This window comes from Uloborus diversus, chromosome 3, assembly GCF_026930045.1.
Source record: "Uloborus diversus isolate 005 chromosome 3, Udiv.v.3.1, whole genome shotgun sequence".
NCBI lineage: Eukaryota > Metazoa > Arthropoda > Arachnida > Araneae > Uloboridae > Uloborus > Uloborus diversus.
Window position 1 is genome coordinate 116,140,725 of NC_072733.1, and position 24,677 is coordinate 116,165,401.

The following is a 24,677-nucleotide window of genomic DNA, read 5'->3' on the forward strand; positions in this document are numbered from 1 at the left end:
AGTAGCAACTATGGACAACGTGGGCAGTGGTTAGCTCCTTATTATTATAGAATATTCTGCATCATACATTTTAATTCTTATTCATGAGGTTTTTGAACAATGTCGAGCGTTGACTCTTGTATTACAGATTTTCTTAAAGGTAAGCGTTTGACAGTGGTGGGTGATACTTTATTTAAAAAAAAAGTAAATGTAAAATTATTTCTGTCTGTCTACAGTGCCGGATTACTAAATAGGCAATGTAGGCAGTTGCCTAGGGACCCCGACATATTCTGAGGGGCCCCGGATAAATCTTAAAGTTGAAAATATTTCAGAAAATTTCTCTTTTCGACAAAAATAAAGAAAAGAAAAACAAAATATGGCTCCCTCCTTTTTCTTTTCTCTATCTCCTCTTTTACTGCTGTCAAACAGAAACCGATTTAGACATGTGGGATTCGGGGCACACACAGCAACTATGGGCCCCCACCGAAAGGAAGCTTTGTTATTCATTTTTCGAAGGTCAAGGAGACCATGGTCTTCTACTGACAGTGGCAGATTTACCATGTCTCAAATGTGGCAAATGGGATGGCCCCAAGAGGGATTTAAAATTGAACATGAAAAAATATATTTATGTTAGACAAGTTGAGCCGAAAAAATGAGTAACCAAGATGAGTAAATCCGTTATTGTGCCCCGACGGCATCCAGATCATTAAATGATGGCAAACGGCACATTTTAGTTTAAAATGACCGTTCTATCAAAATGAGCAAATACAGTATTCGTTGCAATAACTACACATTTAGTATGAGAACAAAATTCGTAGGCGTTATTTAGTCCATTTTTTAGTTTATAATGTTGAATGATTTTAAAATGTTAAATTCTTTTCCCTCATTCTAATAGAAGACATTAATTAGTTTAGTTAGCTTCTTTTCAAGAAACAAACCTATGAAACAAATTAGATTAGTAACCTAAGAACTGAAGTGAATATTCAAAATAATTTAGAAAATACTGTTTTGACAACATGATTGCAACTTGATCAGTTTAGGGGCTCTTTTTATTAAGGAGACCAGGCCAGTGTTCATTGGTTCAAAAAAAAAAAAAAAAAAAGATAGAGAGAGAGAAAAAGGAAGAAAGAAAAGCAAAGCAAACAATAAGATTCAGTAGCGGTCACTACGAAGGGGGAGGGGGCATCACCCTGGATGGCACCCTAAATGGATTTAAGAATTTATGAAAAATAAAAATATTTCCCTAAATAACTAAATTTTTTCTAAAACATAAATATTCATATTTAAAAGCTATCAAATTTTAACTAAATTTAACTATATTCGTTCTCACAGAGTACAGGTGGCGATTACATGCTTGAAAATTGAATCAACTTCAAGTTTACTTAAATTATTAAAATATTTTTCTGTGTATGAAGGTGGGAGGGGCGGAGGGGGGGGGGTTGGAGTGACACCACAAATTATCCTCCAGTGACAAGCCACTGCTAAAAATGACACAATAAAATGTACAGAAAGGTACAAAGCGATATTTTGCGGTAACATACCGATAGTTGCCGAGTTATGGAAAAACATCGAGTATAAAATCAGACGTGAAACGTGACCAGCAGTCAAATTTCTATCACCTGCTGGTATCGATGATTTAACGCTTGGAGTGTCTTACATCACCCCAAAAGAATTGTTTGCTTTGAAACATTTTGTGATAATTTTTTTGTAATACTTTGCGTGTACATGTTTGTCACGTATAGTACTATTTCAGTTTCTTCAATATTAATCAATAAAACAGAAACTATTGAAATTTTTCCCATTCAAATTTGAAGAAGGTTGTGCAGTAGTGCAATACACAAGGTATACAGTATTGGGGCTACACACTCCACTTTACCACACTTGAGTTTCAAAAACATCACCTCCCCATCCCCAGATGAGGTATAAAAACAACAAAATTTGCATAGCGCAGGATTCCCCCCCCCCCCTATAGCCTGCCTCCTTTTGGAAACGACCATTTTTTCCTTTTTTGTTCAAAGCAAAGGGGGGGGGGAATTCCCATTAGTTAACATTTTTTCCAATCAGGTCCAAATATACGAAAATAGCCTTTCCTTACGAGAAGTGATTTTCTCAGGAGACTTCCCGTGTGGTCTGAGTGAGATGAAGCATCGGCAGTCATCAAAGAGAACTATGAACACATGCATTTGCGGAAACACGAGCGCTTTCGGCTGTGTCCATTCAGGCCGCACTTGCCGAAATTCTTAACTCTTTGGAAGAACACTTTTCATGAGAAAAAGTTCTCAGGGTCACTTATTATTTACACCCCTATACCGCGCCGCACGCCGCCAATAGCTATTCTCTATTGAGATGTTTTCAAAGAAATTCCCCTAGGAGGATTGATAACGCGTGTAGCGGCTGTATTCTCTTGCCTTGGACAGGGATAGAGTTAGTGACATCTAATAATTTTTGAGAAAAGAGTTCTATACACCTTTTCTGATGAACGCCTTCTTTCTGTAGGAGCTTATGGCCAGACACCTGCAAACCATTTTTTTTTCTTTTTATCATTTCCACACCACTTTTCCCCAGAATAAAAGGTGGTGGTTTTAAGGTTTAATAAAAGAGGTTTCACTCTAACATAGATGCTAGCCTGGTCCTCTTCAGTTTATGTGCATGGTAACTAAACTTTAAAGTGGAGTTCCCGTGTAAAGCTGATTTTTGAGTTGATATTTTATACTAGTATTGAAGTGTCTATTTTTTTGCTATAAAAATCAAGCATCAAAGCACAACGATATTGAAATATTTTTCTAAGAAACAAGAAGATTCCAATGAGAAAGGTAAGAAAACAATTACTGATAAAAATTTAAAGAAAAAAAAAGCAAGAATTCGTTTTAAGCATTCATTTCTGCTGTCAGCATATTATTTGCAACAAGATATATATATTTTTTACCAATATTTACTTAATTAACTATCAGGGACGGGTATAGAAATAGTTTTTGAGATGATCATGGAAAAAGTCGAAAGTGTCCCCTCCCTCCTATAAGGTCTTGTTAAACAGTTTTTGTGAGGTTCCTTTAAAATGTTTTAAAAGAAGCCCTTAAAGCCGATTAATCTACTTTATATGCAATCTTATGTTCTAATTTACTTCGAATGTGGTGGTAAAATATCCTTTTTAGCATTTTAAGCCCCTTAACTTCTAAATCTTATATAATTTCACTAAAATGGTATAATAATATGCTCTGTATTACTTTGAAAGATTGTTATAATGATTAAAACAAGAGGGCAATTAAACAGAAAAATCACTTTTTTCTATCAAAAGTATTCTACCATGGGCAGGTAACTGCAAGTTTTTTTTTTTTTTGCATTTTTGTCATCTATTGTACTTTAGCTTTATTGTATAAGCTTGCTTATTTGGTTTACACTGCAAAAAAGGCGCGATATAAATGTCTTAACTCTAACATTTCGCTATTGTTAGTATTGTGAATCCAAACACCAATTTCTTTAAATATCTCAAAAATTCATTTCTGCAGATACTGCTGTTTACCTGTCCACGGGAGTAGTAGTGAACAAATTGTGACATTTTGTACCTTTGAATTCGAAATTTGTGAGCTTTATCTATTTTTTTGCGCTGACCTCTGTCTGCAACATCTCCCTCGTAACAAAATCAAAGGTATGTGTGTGTTTTTCGTTTTTTAGTTCTTACTTATGTTATGAAGAACTAACTTAAAATCTAGTTAATGGTGTAGTTAAGTTATTTTAATCTATTCGGGAGGGAAACAATTCTCTTGTCCTCTCCACCCCCCCCCTCAAATCCGCAAACGTTAATAATAATGGTATAAATGCTTCAGCAATATTTTACTGAGTAATGATCTATAAATCTTTTTTTCTAGCTCTAAAATGAAAAGTAAATTTAAACACATTTGAGTAACTCTTAATTGTTAATTAACATTATTGGTAATACTTAAAATTGTAGTCAGAACCTAAAACTATATGCTTTAAAATGGGGGTAAATTACGAAATTTGATAAAGGAATAAGGAAGATTTTGCGTGGTGACAGAAAAACAGGCTAGAGAAATAATACATGTGTGAGGGGGGGGCCCCATCACTTCTAATGCCTATGGGCCTCGAAATCCTTAATCCGGCCCTGTCTGTCTAGCAGCTTTTTTTTTTTGTGTGTGTGTGTGTGTGTGTGTGCTTCTAAATCAAACAGACTTCTTTTATTAATGTACGAATAAAAGAAAAAACAAAGTTAAGTTAACATCACTTCTAATGCCTATGGGCCTCGAAATCCTTAATCCGGCCCTGTCTGTCTATCAGCTTTTTGTGTGTGTGTGTGTGTGTGTGTGCTTCTAAATCAAACAGACTTCTTTTAGTAATGTATGAATAAAAGAAAAAACAAAGTTAAGTTAACCAATACTCTTCTTTCAGAAAAAAGTCCAAATGAACCACAAAAGTTTAACAAAACACAATGTTAACCAATAGTCTTCTTTCAGAATCATTACCAATGATGCTTGTTGAAGACTTTCTTTCATATTTTTTAATCGATTTCAATTTTATCATATTCAATGTTTTTTTCTACCCCTTATTCCCAGAGGCGTAGCAACGATTTTGGCACTCTTGGCAATATTGAAATTAGCCGCCCCTTATTTCCTTAGATATATGTATGTATGAGGGGCGGAGTTTTCAATCTCTACAGTAAATTTTTTTTTCGTTCTGTATTGACAACTTTTCACTGGATGAACGGATTGAGCTGTCGTATGTGACAAAGAGTGACCCAAAGTTGTCCCTATTGTTTCCTTTTACCACACTGGGCCAATAAAAAGACGTTATAAAGGAAAAAAAAAACTACTATGGAAAATTTAAATTTCAAATAATATAAAAATAATGTACTACAGTAATATAAAAATAATATACTACAGTAATTGTTTTGGTCTTTTTCATTTGCAAAGTCATTCATTTCATGGTGTATCTAATATTTTGAACTGTTTCTCTCTCAGCGGATAACAAGTCATTCCAGTTATTTCTAGCAAAGTTAAAAATATTTTTATGGCTGCTATGATGTTTGGATAAGGAGTAAAAAAAAATATATATTTTTTTTCCTTTGGCAAAAGATTAAATGAATGGTAAAATTGTGACAAGATTGAACATAGAGTTGAGCTCTCTGTTTCTAAGAATTTGTTCTTCATTTTAATTTTCACGCTTTTTTGACAAAAATGTTGCTTTTCTCTGCCTAGATTACCTTACTGAAATCCTTTAACTAAATTGACTGATTTGAGTACACAAAATATATTTTTAACAGTACTAATTTAAATCATCAGTGTAGTACTGTTTTTCACTGCAAATAAAATGTTGCAATTTCAGTTTTTATATTCCATAAAGGAAAGTCCAGGAATTCTCCCCTGAAAAAATTTCGGAATTGAAGTATTAAAAATGCATTTTAGGCCATCTTTCACGGTACACAAAGACATGGGGTTCAGAACACTCCACTATATATTTTTCAGTATTTAAGTTTAAAAATGAAATTTTCGATGTTTTTTGTGGTGTTTGGGAGAAAAAAGAAAGGTCCTGTTTTGTTCCCTTGGAAATTTTTGGAAATTTCAAACTTTTTTTTTTTGAAGCAGGGAGGTTGATTGTTAGATTTTTTTTATTTAAACATGATGCCTGTTTAAATAAAAAGAATGTTTCAAACATTACCTACAGGCTGCACCTAAGGTTTGTAAGAAAAGTTCCTCTGGTACCGGGTGACATTTGAACCAATTAATGGCACATGGAAATTGCATGATATTAAATGAAATGCACAAATATATCAATGCAGCATTATTGAGTTCCCCAACGATGTGGAAATCACAAGGGGATAGATTTCTTCTGTAAGGGATGGTGGTTCATCTTCTTGGCTTCCCACTTAAATTTCCACAAAAGTTCCTTTATTGCATTGGCTTTGTGCTTGTCATTCGAAAGTGACTTGCGTCCTTCTGCAATTTGCCCATACCACTCCTGAACTCTTGATAAGATTACATGCAGTGTTCCTTATAAACTCTTTCCATTCACCGACACACAAATTCTATTTCCTCCCACAACCTCTGCTGTTTAAAAAATGCACAGCACCCCATTGTTGTTCTTTTGATACCCCCATTACGTTTTGCTTTCCAAAATTGAACAACTGGATGCATCGGCTGCTCTTTTTCACCTCCCTTTTAAATGCAAAATGCCCTATAGTGGGTGAAATGTACAAATCGTGTTTGCCTCATCAGAAAATATATTTCAGGACCCTCTCCATTTTTCCCAATACCACAGTTTAGTTGTAATGTCCTTTGCCTCGTTATCTATTGACTGACCCTTATACTATTATGATTAATTGTACACTGAGCAAATGTCTTTTCTTGCACACTTAAGTGACAATACAATTACCAAATTAGGTTTTAAAAGTTATTTTTGTATTTTTTGCTACAAATACTTTGTATTTGCTTTTAAATTGTGCTAGTGATTTTTTACAAATTAAAAATTATATTTCAAAACAGTGAGTTCACCTGATACCAAACTGATCTTTCAGATACAAAATTGGTGTTCCTACTGATACAAAAGTAATTTTTCCAACATTTTAAAAAAAAATGAATTTTTGGTTTTCTATCCCTTATGTTATGAATAATTAAAACATACTTATTATATTATGTTTTCTTTTTAATTTTCTCTGAATAGTTTAAAAATAACATTAAGAATTTTGAATTAAAAAGATTGAAGCCTCAAGTTGTATTAATAAAGCAGGTTTCAAGTTTAGTCAACAATGCAGCATTACAAGTAACAAAACCAACAGAATGCTTGGGTTTATCAATTGATCTATTTGAAAAAAAATCCAAGAAGGTTGTTCTCCCTTTAGATAGGAGTTTAGTAAGACCTCATTTGGAATATACTGTTCAGTTTTATTCTCCTTATCTCAGTAAAGATATTTCTATATTGGAAAGGGTTCAAAGAAGGGTAACTAGACTAGTATGGAGACTTTCAAATTTTGATTATGATACCAGACTAAGTATTTGTATTATTGTACAGCTTAATATGTATATTATTTGTATTGTTGTACAATGATTGCTCTTGATAATATCATTTCCTTGTAGATGTTTATAGGTTTTTGTATTTCACATTACAAAAAGAAGCATTAACAAGCTTGGCTAATTCTCAGAAAGAAAGTTTACTATCTCAACTGCATGCAATTCAAGTGGATTACCCTTGTCTACAGATACAGTTATGCTCAAAGTCAGAAGATGAAACTGAACCAAAAGATGAAAGACGTCTAGCTGAATCATGCACATCATCAAGTCCTGTGCCTTATATTGATATGAATGGAGAAAGTTTTGGAATCTTGCCCACAAATGGTATGTGTTTTTGAAAGTTTGGCTCTTTGCTTCTTGCTGTTACCATTGATAAAATTAGAAGTATGACAATTGCTACCATTTGCTTTTTAAAAAAAATTATTACTCCATTTATCATTGGTGCATTCTACTAAAGAAATGCAGAAGATGCAAAATTTGTTTCAAGCCACAAAGCTCTGCATTTCATATCTGAATGAATATTCGTCATGCTAATGTCTAACTTTTTGTTTTTGAGTTATTTTTCTACACAAGAGAATTCCAATGTAACATTTGTGACACTTGTTACACTATTTTTTCTTTTCAAATTTATTTTTCATCAGCTCTGCATAAAAATTCAGGCTTTAATTAACGTAGTACAACCTCAATATCTCGAATTTCTAGGGATGAGAAAAAAATTCGAGATGAGTTTTCAGGTTATTAAGGTTTTGAAAATTACAGTAGTAACTCTCACATTTACTCACAAATATATTATTTATATGTATGTATATACTTTGCATAACAATTGACAAGTTATTTTGATATGAATAGCTATTTCAACCTTTCTTTCGTCATCTACAAACTTCAACATTCTTATGTCTTATGTTATCTTCAAGTGCATTCAATTTAAGCTTACCACTAGCCATTTTGTAGAAGTTTAAAAATGCAGAATAATAAGGGACACATTTTACCGTTCTCGCTTGAAAACTGGTCAGCTGTCAGCTTCAAAAAATCTACCTCCTGTCTTCTAAGTGGGCATGTGTTCCAATGAATGTAACCTTTGGAGAAAACAATGAGATAAAAAATATTACACCACCCCTCTGATATCTACATTCCCCTACCGCTCCAATTTCCTATTCTTATACGTCCTGGAAAAAGGAATAAAAAAATAAACACTGGTTCTATTACAAGAACTGATTCTACTACAAAAATTACCTATGAAAAATATCATTTAAAACTTACTACTGTGTAAAAATTTTGACTTATCAAGGGCTTTGAAAGACAACTTTCAAAATAACTTTTAAAAATACATAAGAGTTTTTCTGTAAAATGCTGTTTTTTTTTACTTCCTTTTACAAAAAAGGAAGTATTGTATTCGCAAAAAAAATTTCACTCAAAAATTGACCTTAATTTCCATTTTACTCATCCCCGAACGAATGTTGAGTTTTTTTTGACTCTACCACACTTGGATAAGGGCCTAAGAAGGTATAGACACGTGAAACATCCATTTTCACGATTCCTGAGTTAATTATAATGAGTATGTACTTATGTATGTGCATATGTATGTATGTGTCTCGCATAACTCAAGAACGATATGTCCTAGAAAGTTGAAATTTGGTACGTAGACTTCTAGTGAGGTCTACTTGTGCACCTCTCCTTTTGGTTGCATTCGGGTATTTCTAAAGGAGTCTTTTGCTCTTTTTTTGGGGGGAAAATCATTGTTAATTTCGATGTAAACCCTAGTGGTGTTATAATTTGGCGGACACTTGACACTATATTGCCAGTGTTTTTTTCGCCAAGTTTTGTTGCCAACTTGGCGTCAAAGTTGGCATTTTTTTTTTAAATCTGATTTTAATTTGGCCACTGTTGGTGATATTTAGAGAGTAAACTGTTGAATCACATTAAAACTGCCAGTAATGGGGAAATGACATTAAATTGGTGTGAAAGGAAGCCATGTGATGTGCACATCAGCTTGTTTTTTTTTTTTTGAATCATCAAGGGTTCCAAGATAAGGAGATTCAAGATATCAAGGTTGGACTGTTTTTTCTTGTTTCATATCCTCTTACGAAACAATAACATAAAGAGTATAATTACTTCTTGTCTCACTTTTTGTATAATTAATTATTAATTTATGAAACTTGTAACGTTTGTGTGACAATTTTAGTTTTCTGTTCTCACACAAGTTACAAGTTTCATAAAATTAATAATCATGAAAAACTGAGAATAATTATATTGTGCATGTAATTGTTTTATAAGAGGATTTAAAATAAGATAATATTAACCAATTCTTGATTGTTCAAAGCTGTGGTAAATGAAAAAGAACTTAAAAAAGAAAAACTGGTGTAAAAATGTCCCAATTTTACTGTGGAATCACCCTAACAGATGATTTCCATATACAAATGCAAATACAAATACAAAAGTGACAACCAGCAAGAGGCTCTGGGCCCAGCTAGACTGGTCCTGGTCAATTTACAATCCTCAGTGAAGATCAATGGCCCTCTTAAAACTATCTACTCCCTTGCTCATTACCACCTCTTCTGGTAAGCTGTTCCAAGGTTCCACTACCCTGCTAAAATAATAATTTTTCCTAATATCCATGTTAGCCTGAGATTTAAATAGCTTAAAACAATGACCTCTTGTCCTGTTTTCAGTGCTAAACTTCAGCCCCGTAACATGTTTCATTTTAATAAATTTAAACAACTGAATCATGTCCCCTCGGTCTCTTCTTTGCTCAAGACTGTACATTTTTAGCCTTCTAAGCCTGGAATCATAATCTAAGTGGGAAAGTCCATTTATTAGCCTTGTAGCCCGCCTTTGAACCCTTTCCAATACATTAATATCTTTCTTAAGATAAGGAGACCAAAACTGAATAGCATACTCCAAATGGGGTCTTACCAAACTTCTATATAAGGGCAGAAGAACTTCTTTAGATTTGTTTGGAATAGATCTAGTGATAAACCCAAGCATCTTATTGGCTTTGTTACTAGCAATGCTGCACTGTTGGCTAAACTTTAAATCCTGACTTATTAAGACCCCCAGATCAGTAACTTTGTCTGCCTTACTAATGACTGAACCTTGCAAATAAAAACTTGTACACTTATTTCCATGCTCTAAATGTAGCACTTGACATTTCCCAACATTAACATCCGTACCCCATTTATCAGCCCACTCCGTAATATGATCTAGATCCTCTTGCAGCTGATTTGCTTGTTCTTCATTTTCTACAGTCCCCATAACTTTGACATCATCAGCAAAATAATTCATGTTCCCAGAAATATTTTTGTGAATATCATTCATAAAGACAGTGAACAAAACAGGCCCTAACACTGATCCTTGAGGAACCCTGCTTAAGACCTCACTCCAATTAGAATAATTTCCCCTTACAACTACCCTTTGTTTCCTTCCGGTCAGCCAGTTTTTTACCCAAATGGAAGTTTTCCCTCCTATACCTATATCAGCTAATTTGCTAAGTAGAGCAACATGCTGTACCTTATCGAAATCTTTTTGAAAATCATTGTAAACAACATCTACAGGCTTCTTATTGTTCAAAGCCATGGTAACTTTGTCATAGAAATGTAATAAATTAGTTGCACAAGATTTACCTTTCCTGAAACCATACTGAAAACTAGTCAATAGATTATTAGTCTCTAGAAAATTTACTATCTTAATTTTCATCAATGTTTCAAAAATTTTGCAAACCACCGAAGTTAGACTCACAGGTCTATAATTTCCCGCACTCCCTTTAGACCCTTTCTTGAAGAGCGGTGTAATGTTAGCCAGCTTCCCGTCCTCTGGCACTGTCCTCGAGTTATAAGAAGCATTGAAAATATTTACGATTACATCTGCTAATTCCTCTGCACATTCAACTAAAATTTTTGGATAAATATTATCTGGTCCCGGAGCCTTAGTCTCTTTAATTTTTTTCAAATGAAGTAAAACGTCATCCTTGGAAAATACAAAGTCCTGAAGCTGTACTATAGCTTGTGTCTTGTTGGTGTCAACTGTTGTGATACAGTTATCGTTAAAAACACTCGAAAAAAGTTATTAAGAACATTAGCAATATCACTATCATCCTGAATTAAAATTCCGTGCTCATCAACCAGTGGCCAAATATGATTATTTCAAACTTTCCCCGAATTAGCATATGCAAAAAACCTCTTGGGATTCCCGTTTATGTTATCTGCCAGTCTTTGATCCAACTCTCTTTTCTGAATCCATACCAAATACTTAAATTTACGCCTTGCCTTACAATATTGGAGCCTATCTGCACTGTGACCAGTTTCTCTAAACCTATGAAAAGCGGCTTGCTTGTAATTTAGAGCATCTTTAGTTTCCCTGGAGAACGACATTGGACAAATTTTAGTGTTGACACCCTTTCTCCTAAAGGAAACATAATCCTCAACCATTTTCGCTAGATATTCCTTAAACTCTGCCCACTGAAGATTCACATCGCTATTGTCCAATTCAGAAGAAAAAACTGTTTTCAAACTCTGCCTAAGTGCCACAAAGTCAGTATTTCTGAAATTGGGCACAAACCTAAAATTCTCTACTTTGTGCATATCAATTTTAATCCCAAACCTAATACTGTTGTGGTCACCAACTCCAATGTGTTCCCTTACACACAACCCCTGAACAGAACCTTCCATGTCGCAGAAAACTAGATCCAAAATCACGTCCTGTCGAGTACCCTCAGTTACAATTTGATCTAAGAAGCAATCACCAATTACTTTTAAAAATTCCTCTTCTCTGCTATTACTATGGTAAAAATTATTCCAATCAATTCCTGGAAAATTAAAATCTCCCATTATGATGACTGACCCCTTGCTAGAAATTTCACTAATAATACTAAACATCTGTTCATCTTGACCCTGGCTTAAGTTGGGTGGCCTATAAATGTTCCCTGAACATAGTTTTTTGCCCTTATTGCTCATCAACTCCAGCCAAATCATATCAATCTCATTAGGTTTATCATTAATTACCAACTCATTGCAAGCTAAAGTGTCTCTGACATAAAATAAAACCCCACCACCTCTTTTACCTACTCTATCTTGTCTAAACAAATTATACCCAGCAATAGATAATAAATCGTCATCACTTTCGGTAGCCCATGTCTCGGTAACTCCAATAATATCTAACCTCTCGTCTATTATTATGCTTTTCAATTCTTCCATCTTGTTCCTAATACTATGAGCATTTGTATAAAAAACCAATGAATGTGAGGACCTGGAGACCATATAAAAAGTTAGATTTCATATTTTCCACCTTTTTTTCTCAATTCAAACTCTTAATATAGTTTAACTCTACATCTTTTTTGACCATTTTTTGTCATTGGAAGTATGCCCTTGCATATTAGACTTGAAGTTGGAAAGATCGAGGTTAAACCCCACACAGGTTAAACATGGATCGACTTCTAACATAGATATTCAAGCCTGTCATTTTGAATTTTTTCAGGGAATGAGAAGGGGAGGGGGAGCTATGGATCTCTATGTAAATTTTACCAAAAAAGAAAAAAAAAAGAATGCTGTCCACTTACATGTAAAATTTGATTTCTCGAATACAGGGGGAGAGGATTGACTGCCCCTGACCCCTCTCAGGGTACTCATAGGTCCTTAAAAGTTCTATTTTTCAGTGACCTGTTGCAAAGGACCTTTAAAAGTGGTAAATTTTGAACAAAAATTCTTAATTATTTGGACAAGGTGCTTTAAATTTTATTTTTAAAAGTAAATCCTTAAAAAAATGAAAAATGTGTATAGTTTTTCTCAATCATCTCCCTCTCTTTCCCTTTAATTTCAAAGCCCATTGTTTTTTTTTATTGAAATTTAAAAGTTCAATAAATTACTAAGGAAAACTGCCCATCTTTGTTTATGCTTTGAATTGACCCCCCCCCCCCCCCCAATTTATTGCTTTTAAAATACTTCTAAGCATTCCCTCTTCCTGTGTTCTCATTTTTTTTCTTTTTAAAACTGATCTATATTTTCAATTGCTCGGGAAAACTACCGCTTTTGTTCGCGTTTTAATTTGATTGATCAGTTATTGTGATTATTGCACACTTACCAACTTTTATGCATTAGCAGGACTGCCAACTATGTAACATTTTTTAAACTTTCTCTGCAAAAACAGATATTCTGCAAAGAAGTTAGCTTCACGCTTCTCAAGAAAATTCATTACCATTAATTCGAATATGATGTTTCTGTCAGGAGTTTTGCTGATTTTCTGAGGTTCCTTGTAATATTATAATTTTTAATAATAATTTTAAGTTATAAATCTTCTAACTTAAAAAATGTTGATTAATTATTGTCTTTTCTTTTTATATTATGTATTTTGTCATTTTAATAACATATTTATGGATATGGGAAATCAATCAAAACTGTTTATACTCAGGTTATTACTTAGCTTTGTAAGTGTTTTAATAACTTTTTATACTAGAATTTTAAGGATTATATGAAAATACGAACAATACCTTATATATGTGGCATTAATTTTTACACAATATTGAAATGCTGTGCACAATCTCAAAATGCCCTGCGTTGAAATAGTACCTAATTTGAATAAAAGAAGAAAAAAAAAATTAAAACTGTGTCTTCCCCATTCCTGTTTAATTGCCTCAATTGCATTGATTTTGGTTTTTTGCTTTTTTTTTCATTGCTTTCAAATAATTTATTTATTATTTTCATTTTTTATTGTTCTAGCTCTTAATCCAGAAAATTTTGATTGTGAAAAAGATAAAGATATATCTGAAAATCATTCTCTCACTGAATCTGAAGACTATGCATCTGATGAAGGTTTGTTGTATTTGATCACTCAAGAAATATTGTTCTTTTAAATAAAATATGGGGGTCGGGGTGCATTTTGTAATATTTCCAATTTCTTTACATTAAAAAATATTTTGCTTGAAGTAAAACCCATGCTATGAAAATCTCAAAGGCAGAATTTGATCTTCTGTTACAGTACAGTAAAAATTTGTTGTTAGCGTGTGTTTAACAGAGAGTGATTTTTCCTTTACACCTGATGTATTTTATTTGCATTTGATAATTTTTTTATGCTCATGAATGTCAAATTTATTATCATTACTTTTCTTTTCAAATGTTTTTGTAAAGTTTAAGATTGCATGGTTTAAACCATCGTGGTTTAAAAAAAATTTTTTTAAATGTTTTTTTTTAAACCAAATCGTTTTCCCTCGTAATGTTTTCATAAATTTTGCAATCTTATTATAAAATGTTAATTCCAATTGATGCAAATAAACAGTAAAGCTTTAGAGATAAATTATGGATAAATTGGAAGTTGAACTACTGCCTGAAAAATGTACCACCAAAGCAAAAGTGTGTTGTTAGAAAATCATTATTTTATAAGTATATAACTTGTTTCATTAATTATTATTTATTTATTTGTTGGATCTTTAATCTTGTTTCAAATTTAGTGAAACTAGGTGGTTTAACATCTCTCATCATAATTTGCTAGTTAAATGAAAATTATTCATAATTTGAGAGAGTCTAGTATCTTAATTTAATCATTTGAAAAAATGTTAATGTATAAATGCTGATTGTTCAGGAAATGTTTCTTCATTTTATGCTTTCTTTTGAAGATTTTAGGGTATATTTGAAAAACTTTTTTGGACTGCTGAATACTTGAAAATAATTAAAAGCATTTAAAAATAAAAGAAATAGCTTCAAAATTTCTAATGAAATTCATTTTCTGTAGTAATAATTAAAAAATATTGAAATATAACCAGTTATTGATTTTTATTGATCAGTAATAGATGTTTACAGAGCTGCTCTAAAAGAACTTTTGTTTGTTTCAAAATGACATTTTTTTTCTGCTGCAAAACGGTGCTCCAAAATGCTTCAAAGCTATTGTGATCAGTGTGTTTATCTTTTCTTTATTTTTGTCCTTAATTTAATTAATGATTGGTTATTCCTCTTATTAACTTTTTTTTATAGCAAAAGGTGTTCCAGAAGTTGCTGCTAGCGATTTATGTGCATGTGAAAAATCTGGTTATTTAGATAAGAAGAAGAAGAGAGGTAGGCAGAAACGTCTTGATGTGTGACGATAACTTTATTTCTTTATTTTTTATCTCATAATGAGCTTACAAATACATAGGTGCAGTGGCATACCTAGCATTGGTGACACCAGGAAGGTAACGTGTGGTGTCACCTCCCCCCCTACAAGCACACACACACACACACACACAAAAAAAGGTTTTAATGTTCTGTGCAAACATAAAATTTGAAATTCATAGTTTTCAGAAAAAGACTACATTTGTGTTATGGCGAGCTTTTAAGTGGGCTAATGTAACGCTCTAGATGCATATCTACATGGCCTTCATGGGGAAAAAAGGTAAGGGGATGTATGAAATTGATGGCCCCTTAATTATTTTCAACATATCTCAAACACAATGAAGTTAATGGGGTTCAGTTTTTTGTTTTAAACGAATACACTATTAGGTCTAAGTATCAACAATATGTATATAATTCTGAGTATAACATTCACCCCATGATTTGGGGTGGGGAAGAGGGGTCTGTGAGCCCCCCCTTTGGAAAAGTTTCAAATTTGTAGTTTTAAAAATACAGTTTTACTTAAAATTTTTCAAAAACTTGCAAATCCACTTTGAGTGTCACCCCCTAGATGGGTGACACCCAGGGCTGTCCACCCCTCCCCCTGCCTCCCTGTAGCAACGTCACTGCATAGATTAAATTCCCACTTCTCAATATAGGTAAGATTTCCAAGAAGTTGATTCATTTCAGGGCTGTAACCAGAAAATAATTTCAGGTAGGGTTTGAAAACTTTCATGCAGAGCTTTACGGAAGACTTTGGAAATTTTTAAATATAAGGAAATGTTTAAGTATCAAACCGAACGTTTCATGGGGGGGGGGGGGGTGAACCCTAAGAACCTCCACTTGTATACGGCCCTGATTCATTTGCTTACAAAAAATAATTATTTAGTCTTTAATTCAGTCAGTTGGCAAATATTTGCCGACTGATGAATTTTGTTAGTTGACAAATGTTTATTCAAAATTTTCAGTTGTCACTTTTTATGCCTGGGTGCAATATGTAACATACAGGGTGTTTCAGTTAACAGTTTCAGAACTCCTAAAAAGCGTAGGGTGTATCGTGACAAATTAAAATCATATAGCAATATGGAATCGAAAATGATTTCACAATCCAACAAAATTGAGATATGCCAGGAGTACTCCAGACTGTTCGGAGTTCAATGCACTGAAGACGTAAAGTGTACATTGTAGCCAGTGGAAAAAAATTTTGAACTCTTACTTTGATCTATGTACTCTTTGCTTTTTTTGCATGTCGTCACTTCAGAGCAACAGTAAGACATCTAATTCCAGGAATAACACCAATATAGCCTACTGTTGCTCTGAGGCGACGATCTATTATTAAAAAGAGTTTTTTTTCTTACTGTCTCTTTTCTTTATGGTGCTTCTGTGTACATCATTGCTTGAGAAAAGCATTCCCAACTCTGCATTGCTATATGAGACAGTGAGAAGCAGAGGGATGTAAGTGGCAAAAATAAAAATTTGGAGATAACCAGTACACATGGTAGGGGAACCTCTCCTCTATCTTAGGGCAAGAGATGGTACTAGTAGTCCTGATAGTTGCTGCTATACGGCATGATTTAGGAAAAAACTTCAATGAAAGTCTACCTAGCATATTATCTTTAAAGGCATTTTACTCAAAACCTAAAAATGTCCACTTACATCCCTTTGCTTCTCACTGCCTCATGATTTCAAGCTGTCATGATGCACTCTACGCTTCTCAGGAGTTCTGAAACAGTTAACTGAAACACCATGTATAAGCCATATTGCTAATTTTAATGCATGTTGCCCTATGGCAAGGAAAGTAAGCAACTAAAAAAAAAAAAAGAAAAAAAACAGCATTGGAGAAAACCGAGGTTTTATGCAATATTAGTTTAAAGTGATTCAGTCTCAAACATTACAGTACCCACCAAAACATTTCGATGTGAAGTTTGCTGATTAAATTTTGTTACCTAAATTAATAATGCACACTTAAAGTTCAAAGATTTTCCCTTCTAAATTATGAAAATTTAATGATATGTCTCTAATTATATAGTTTTTTATGCCACCTTGCACCAGTTATGTCAGCTAACTTTATGCAAGTTTTGAGTCAAGAAAAACTTTATAAGTTTTGATTTTAAATCAATAGTTAGTGTGTTTTTTTTTTTTCAAAATTTTGAGTTGTGTCATTTTATATACCTGGGTGCAATACGTGATATATAACGACTGTTATGACCAAAGCACTGCTTCTGGAGAAAATTCTGCTTTATTATAATCTGTCCCCATACTGCCCTAATTCATCTCCTATGAAGTTTTATAATTTTATATAAAGTGTAAAAAGAAAAAAAAAAGAATTCACCACCCTCCAAAAGTGGCCACATAGGGCTTCAGTTAGCTCCCATACATCTAGCACTGCCAGGACGCCAAGTTAAACCTTCTTATTAAAATTTGTACAAAATTTATCTTCCCAAATTTGTGGGAAATAACTTTTCTTTCATTATTTTTACTTGTTTTAACTTGTGGAATTTAAAGATGCTAATTTATTGATTTTCCATCTATTTTTACTTGGTATTGCTTTTATTTTTCTGATTTTTCTTACAAAATTTGGAAATTGTTTTTGCCAAAGTGATTTTCTAGTGTAAGATTTGGTTCGTTTTAATCTTCTTGCTTAATTTTTCCCAACAGATGCAATAAAAGGGTGGTTAAATCCATTTCAGAAGAGATGGTGTGCAATTAAAGATGGAATTTTGTATTATTTTGAAAAAACCTCTGATCGTAAGCAAAAAGGATGCATTGTTCTTGAAGGATATGAAGCTAGACCTGTAATAGAAGATAATAAAGATGGCAAAAAGTATAGTCACTGCTTTGAACTTGTATGTCCAGGAAAACGAACTTACCAGGTTTGTATTGTATGAAAATTCAGTAGCAAGAGTCTTGAAAAAGTTTTCAGTTTTAATTTCATGACAGACCATCTTGAAATTAGGTCTGTCTTAGATTTACAAAAAATTCCTTGTTGATACTGATTTTTCTAATCTTCTGGTTTTCATTCAAAATCTGATATTGAAACCAAGTACTCAATGTAATAGATTTTCCCCTCTATATTTAATATCTTTCATTTTTTAACTCTTTGCAATCTGTTTTTTCCCCTCAGAAGACATAGTGTTAGCCTAACACTTGGATGTCCTCTCTAAGCACATTTAAGTTTAAAGGAGACATTTAGGTTTACTAGTGATTCTGGGCTATCAACTTATTTCAATGTCACTTTTTGAGAAAAGAAAATTGAGTGAAAATGAAAATTGACTAAGAACGGCTTCAAGTGCAAAAGGTTGGTAATAGTTTTTTTAAAAATATTTTTAAGCTCTGATTTAGCTTAAAATGTAATTTGAGTCAGTGAATAAATGTTTGAACTCAAGTTATACTTTGGAAAGTAATTTAACCCTTTGTGGTCCCGTTGCCCTGCAATGACTTGCATTTAGATATCAGCAAGACCAAGGCACTGTGAACATTCACTTGTTCATTGAGTTTTGCATTATATTGTAATGAAAGGAAAGGAACTTCTAGTTCATAACTGCTGGGTAAAATGCTTTAGAAATATTGCAGATTGCAAAGGGTTAAAGCAAAGAATTTTTTGTGCTTACTTAACAAAATCCGTTTAATGTTTTCGTTGATTTGAACTTGTATAATTTAAAACTGCAAACCCTCCTCCATCCATTAACCCTTTAAATACTGTTATGGGACATATGTCCCCTAAGTTCAAGCTTCTTTTATAAATTATTGAATACAAATAAGTTATAAATTATGTTTTTTGTAGGTTAAGGGATGTCTTTTTTTTTTTGCTGAAAACATATCTAACCTCTGCCTGTTCCACTCCAAAGGTTTATGATATAGTTAAATGGGATACAGTTAATGGGCATTTTGCTACTTTCATTAGTTTCTTGCTATCACATCTAGCAAATCTGTTCATGCTATGCTAACAAAAGCTTTTTAAATTCCATGCTCCTCAAGTGACAATTTAAAACAATGATGGAGTGATACATCATTACCTAAATTAAAAAACCTTGTAACTCCATTTTTTTTTTCTAAATAAAGTTAGATGGTTTTGTAAATAGGGTAACTATATATATATATATATATATATATATATATATATATATATATATATATATATATATATATTTTAATTCTAAAATTGTTACATAAATTCTTATTGAGTTTCTTCTTAAAGTTGATCTTGGCCTTTCATGATCTGAAATAGATTTGTTGAGTACAGTAATTGTTTCTACAAAAAACAATCTTATAGGTTATCCGAAAACAAATAAAAACTAAGAAATTAAATAACAGTTCGAGTTGGTTCATCATTTTATATATCAGAAAGCTCATTTATGGCAACAAGAAAAAAGTCTGGTATTTGTTTTGTTCCTGAAATGATGGTTATAATACAAAGTTTTATCTTAAATGTTATTTCCTACATTGAATTTTATGCGTTAAGTTATTTTTAGTACAGTTCTATACAATTTTCATTTTAAATAGAGTAATGCACACTGCATTGAGCGCAGTTTTTATTACAAATGTAAGTTTAAGGCACCTGTTACTTTTTAATTTGTTCTTAATGTGTGGAATTTTTTTTAAATAATGTGTTGAAATATTTTGAAAGCTTCTCCTCAGTTGTGATCATATATCAGTTTAGAAAATATGTTATATATAATTTATTAAGAGTTTGAGTTATTACAAAATGATTTAATTAATTGTAGGAACTGTAAACATTCATGACTCTTATTTCAGAAGTTTGAAAGTATGTTTATAATTTTTCCAGTTTTCTGCAACATCTGAAAAAGATGTTCTGCAATGGATTCAAGCTGTGCAGCACAACAATAAAGTATCAGATTCAGGTAAATATCTAGTAATCATCCAATCTATTATTCAAATCCAACTAGAAATCAATCTGAAATTAACTTTCTAATTACTAGTGTATTCAAATTTTTTAAATTACTTAAACATTTTTGGGGAAAAAATCAAAAGAAGAGAAATATAGAGACAGATGGTAATCCACAATATAACATAGTTTTATGCTGATAAAATTTGACTTATCTTATTAGTTGGTGAAACAGAATATCATGTGTGAATCTGGGTTAAATTACACTATAAACAAAGCTAAAATGGAAATGACTTGATCTACATAATATTTGAAAAGTAAGTGAAGTAAGAGTGATACATAACGGGTTCAGTAATTTATGTAAAACTTATTTACCTTAAGTAATTAACTTAAAGTTATTTTCTTTGTTTTATGCTGATTTGTGTTTAAACAAACCATATAGGTTTTTTTTATGAACAACAAAATGTGCAACTAGTGCAGAGGGAAATATTTTTCGGTTGTATTCATTTTCTTTTAAACCTGGGACAAATATTAGTCACAGTTCAAAGACTATACATTTTTAAATTTTATTTCCCTCATCAGAATAGTTTCAAGGCAAATTAGTTAGTCTAAAATAAGTTATTCATTGGAAAGTGCATTAAAAGGTACCTAAGTTTCTTCATTGTCTCACATGCTTTGTTTTCACAGTTCATTGCCTAAGTGTAAAATTTTAACCTTTCAGAAAGTTACCTGCTTAATATTCTACATCTTATTCCATTTTCTTTTTTTTTATTGTTTGTGTGTGGGGGGGGGGAGGGGGAGTCAATTTGTTTCACATATTATCAGTTGCACATAATTGCATGGAAATAACCAACAGCTTCCCCAAGCTATTGGACATTTAAAGCTTCACTAAAATGTAGGGCGTTGTTGGAGAAAAAGTAACACATAATAAATGATAATTTTGATAATACATAGTTTTAAAGTTTTATATATTGCTGGTAATTTATTGACTTAGTTGCTCTCTATACTCTCCGCATTAGGTTCCCCGTACCTGCCACTACTTGCGATTTGACACAGGGACAGCTCTGTTTTTTTTTATCCAGACCACATGCCCGTAATCCACCACTGACAACCTGTACTTTAGCACCCCCAGATGTAATGATTTGGAATAGGAATACTTCATGACCACAACTTAGTTTGCATGCCCCAGTAACCATTAGCAAACAGCGAGGATCTTAGGCTAGCCGTCAGATCCTTGACCCTCCAGTCATGAGTTCAATCCTTTACCGATCAGGCCACCACAGCCTTTGATTTAGTGCTAAAGAAATTCAGATCAGTTCTCCTAAATTGATCCAAATATTTGGTTATATGTTCTTCATTATGGTGAATTATCTTAAATCGATTAACTTTTAAGTTATTGCTTATACAGAATGAGTCTAAATTGAGAAAAACTTTAAGGAGTGTTAGATGGGAGAATAAGAAACAAAAATCATAAGGAACATATGATCAGCAGCTCAATGCCAACATGCTACATGCACACAAAGCCAGAAACTGATGCATGCAAAACAGGTCACAAATATATTACACAAAGGCAATTGTACACACCTTTTTTGTTTTTAAGAAATGTTTAAAGCAGTTGTTAAAAGTCATGGCCTGTAATAGTCTAGTATACACAACAAAGGCACTGTGATTAATGAAAATTTGTAAAAAAGACTTGTTATTGTGACAGTGAGTGCTTTGTTGTTGAGATGCATGTATTACAGCTGCTGACCCCAAATTGCATCAACCGGTTTAACCCTTTCTTAAAAGCTAAAATGTTGTGCACGTCTTTATAATAAATTTGTGACCTGTTTTGCATCTATTATTTTATAGCTTTCTGTGCATGTAGCTTGTCAGCATTGCATTTGCGACCATCTGTGCCTGATGGTACTTGCTTTTTATCCTCCTCTCTAACATCTCTTAAAGTTTTGCCCAAGAATCTAGACTTGCTCTGTATACATATGTGTATATATACATCTAACCTCAATATAAGTTCATTACTTGGGACTTCCCAAAACTGGTCTTATAAGCGGTGTGACCTTATAACTAATTCTTACTACTATCATGTGTATAAATAGTATAATTCTCTGTAAAATTGAATATCATTAAAATTTTCTGGTTATTTTAAAATTTACTGAAGTTGAACCACTTACATTTAATGGAATCAATAAATGAAATTATTGTTTTCAATATATAATCAAAATAATTTTTTTGATAAGTATGTTCAAGCAAAGTACTGATGTACAACTTTTCTTGCTCAAAATTGTCCAAAATACAAGACTGTTGCAGTTTTTCTCATTTTTGTATGGTATTTTCTAAATTTAAATTTTCTGAAAAATCAATCAACTCTCTCACATCATTTTAAAGAAATTCTTAAGGCATTTATAGTCTGAGTGAGTGTTTGTGTCTGTGTCAACACTTCGCATCATTGTCGTTATATCCACTTCCACTGTACTCTCTGCGCTCTATATTATGCTGGCACAAAGCATTACTTTTCAACAATAAAAGATTGTTCATTATGGAAAATTCTTGAAATTTAATCTGTGTAACATTTAAATCACCCAAAGAAAGTCAGGCAAAAGTGACCTTATAAGTGGTTACAGTGTTCTAGTACTCCTGTTCAAGACCTTTGACCGTATATCTGATAATTTACAACATAGAATTCGTATTCATTGAACCGGGACCAAAGGAAAGTGACCTTATGTGTGGATGATCTTATATCAAAGTTAGACTGTATGTTTTTTTCTATGTCATAATTGTACAAATGTTTATATGTACTGCATTCAGTACTGAAACTGTATGAAAATTACAAAAGCTAACAGTCTAATAGTTAGTACAAAATTATCCACCAAGTTGGTTTATGTCTTTTTGTCATGATTAAATTTAAGGAGGTATTTCATAATTATCTATAAAAAATATCATTTAATAATTATTATTTAAATTGCTAATGAGTACATATTGATTTTTTCATTGTATTCCATTAATGCAGGAAAAATTTGTACAATAAATGCTCCTCTTGAAACCAAGCAGAAACATTCAAAAACTGATGCAGTTTATACTGCTGAAGATATTTATGAGACAGTAGATGAAAATTCTGAGGAAAAATCGGAGGATCATGTGACTCAGGTGCCTGAGGAAGATGAAGACTATTCTGATGCAGACATTTTGCATAGTTCAAATATTTTCAATTATAATGAATGGTATGTGGGATTGTGGGATTGTTTTGGAGCTGATGAATCTGAGTTAAGTTTTTATCGTGGGGATCTTATCCATATTATCAGCAAAGAGTATGATTCATATGCTTGGTGGGTAGGAGAACTACAAGGTAAAACAGGATTTGTGCCTAAGTCATACCTAATGGAGGCATATGAAGCGTGCTAAACCAATCTGAATGAATATTACCTAAAAATGAAATTTTTCTGTGTTATTGGAAAAAAAGGAACATAGATTCTATGTTATGTTGTATTATCTTGCTATGTACCGAAGAAATTAGAAGAAAATGAAAATTTTAAAATATGAATAAAACTGTGAGGACCAGCAACAGGCTCTGTTCCCAGTTAAGCTGACCCTAGTCTATTTATTATTCCCCAATGAAGATCAAATGTCCTGTTAAAGCTATCCACCCCCTTGCTCATTACCGCCTCTTCCAGCAAGCTGTTCCAAGTGCCCACGACCCTACTAAAGTAGTAATTTTTCCTTATTTCCGAGTTAGCCTGAGATTTGAATAGCTTAAAACAATGACCCCTCGTCCTGCTTTCCATGCAAAAATTTAATCTGTTAACATCTTTCATGTTCTTCCAAAAGTTTGTTTTTGTGGTTCCTTTTTAGGAACAAAGAATTTTCAAGTGTTTTAAAATATCATTACAGCATACGAGTACTAGAAAGGAAAGCAAGTACTAGCTTGTTGAAAGGAAAAATGCCAAACAGTGTATTTCATGTTTCAAATTCATCATGAACACTGTATAAAAACAATTACCATCAATTATTATTGTTCTTTTAAAATATAAATTTACAAAAAAAAGAAGAAGAAGTCTGGAAAAAAAACTCTTGATTGCGCCCCACAGCTATTTTCTTAACCCTCTATTGCCCTAATTATTTTTCATGCAGAAAAAAAGTTATATGCACAGAATGTTGGAGAATAATGCACATTTATTAGTTATATTTTTGTTTTTATTATTTTTATACTTGAAATTGAATGGGAATTTGCAACTGAAATATGAACTTGTGTCAGTACCAACAACCTAAATGCCAAGCAGCCATAATGACACCACTCAAGTTACACTAGTAACAAAGGATAGTTGCTTTTATAGGGAAACATAAGGATGAAATTTGTGAAATCGGAGTTATAGTGAGCAATAAAGGGCCTGGATTTATTCAAGTAAACCCTTCAAAAGGTTTTTTATTGCGTTATATATATACAGTGAAATCCCGTTACAACGAACTCCAAGGGACTGATGAAATTTTTCGTTATAAAGGAATCGTCTTAAAACTTTCTTTATTTTCATAAATGTGTTAACTTTGCAAATGTCCACTCTAATATAATTAAATTTACAACATTTACCATTACTAAGTATCTAAAATATAATTAAACATTATTTATTCTGAAAAAAACAAGGAAAAAAATATTTCACAAAGTCCCTTTTGTTAATTGGTTGTCTTGACAAAAATGGTTATTTTCTTTTGTACGAGATTCTGACCGTTAGAAAAGCCATTGGCATTTGTTGTCATACGTCAGCTTATGTTTCA

The 24,677-nt window shown here is 32.5% G+C and overlaps 1 protein-coding gene across 1 annotated transcript; it reads left to right on the forward strand.

The window, feature by feature from the left end:
• Nucleotides 1–23,837, forward strand: LOC129218905 (src kinase-associated phosphoprotein 2-B-like). The gene is made up of 7 exons (XM_054853225.1): nt 1–139; nt 7,065–7,322; nt 13,706–13,798; nt 14,954–15,034; nt 17,726–17,940; nt 19,854–19,929; nt 22,921–23,837. The coding sequence occupies exons 1-7, from the start codon at nt 100–102 to the stop codon at nt 23,310–23,312; spliced, it is 1,155 nt and encodes a 384-aa protein (XP_054709200.1). The 5' UTR covers nt 1–99; the 3' UTR covers nt 23,313–23,837.
• The last annotated feature ends 840 nt before the right edge of the window (nt 23,838–24,677 follow it).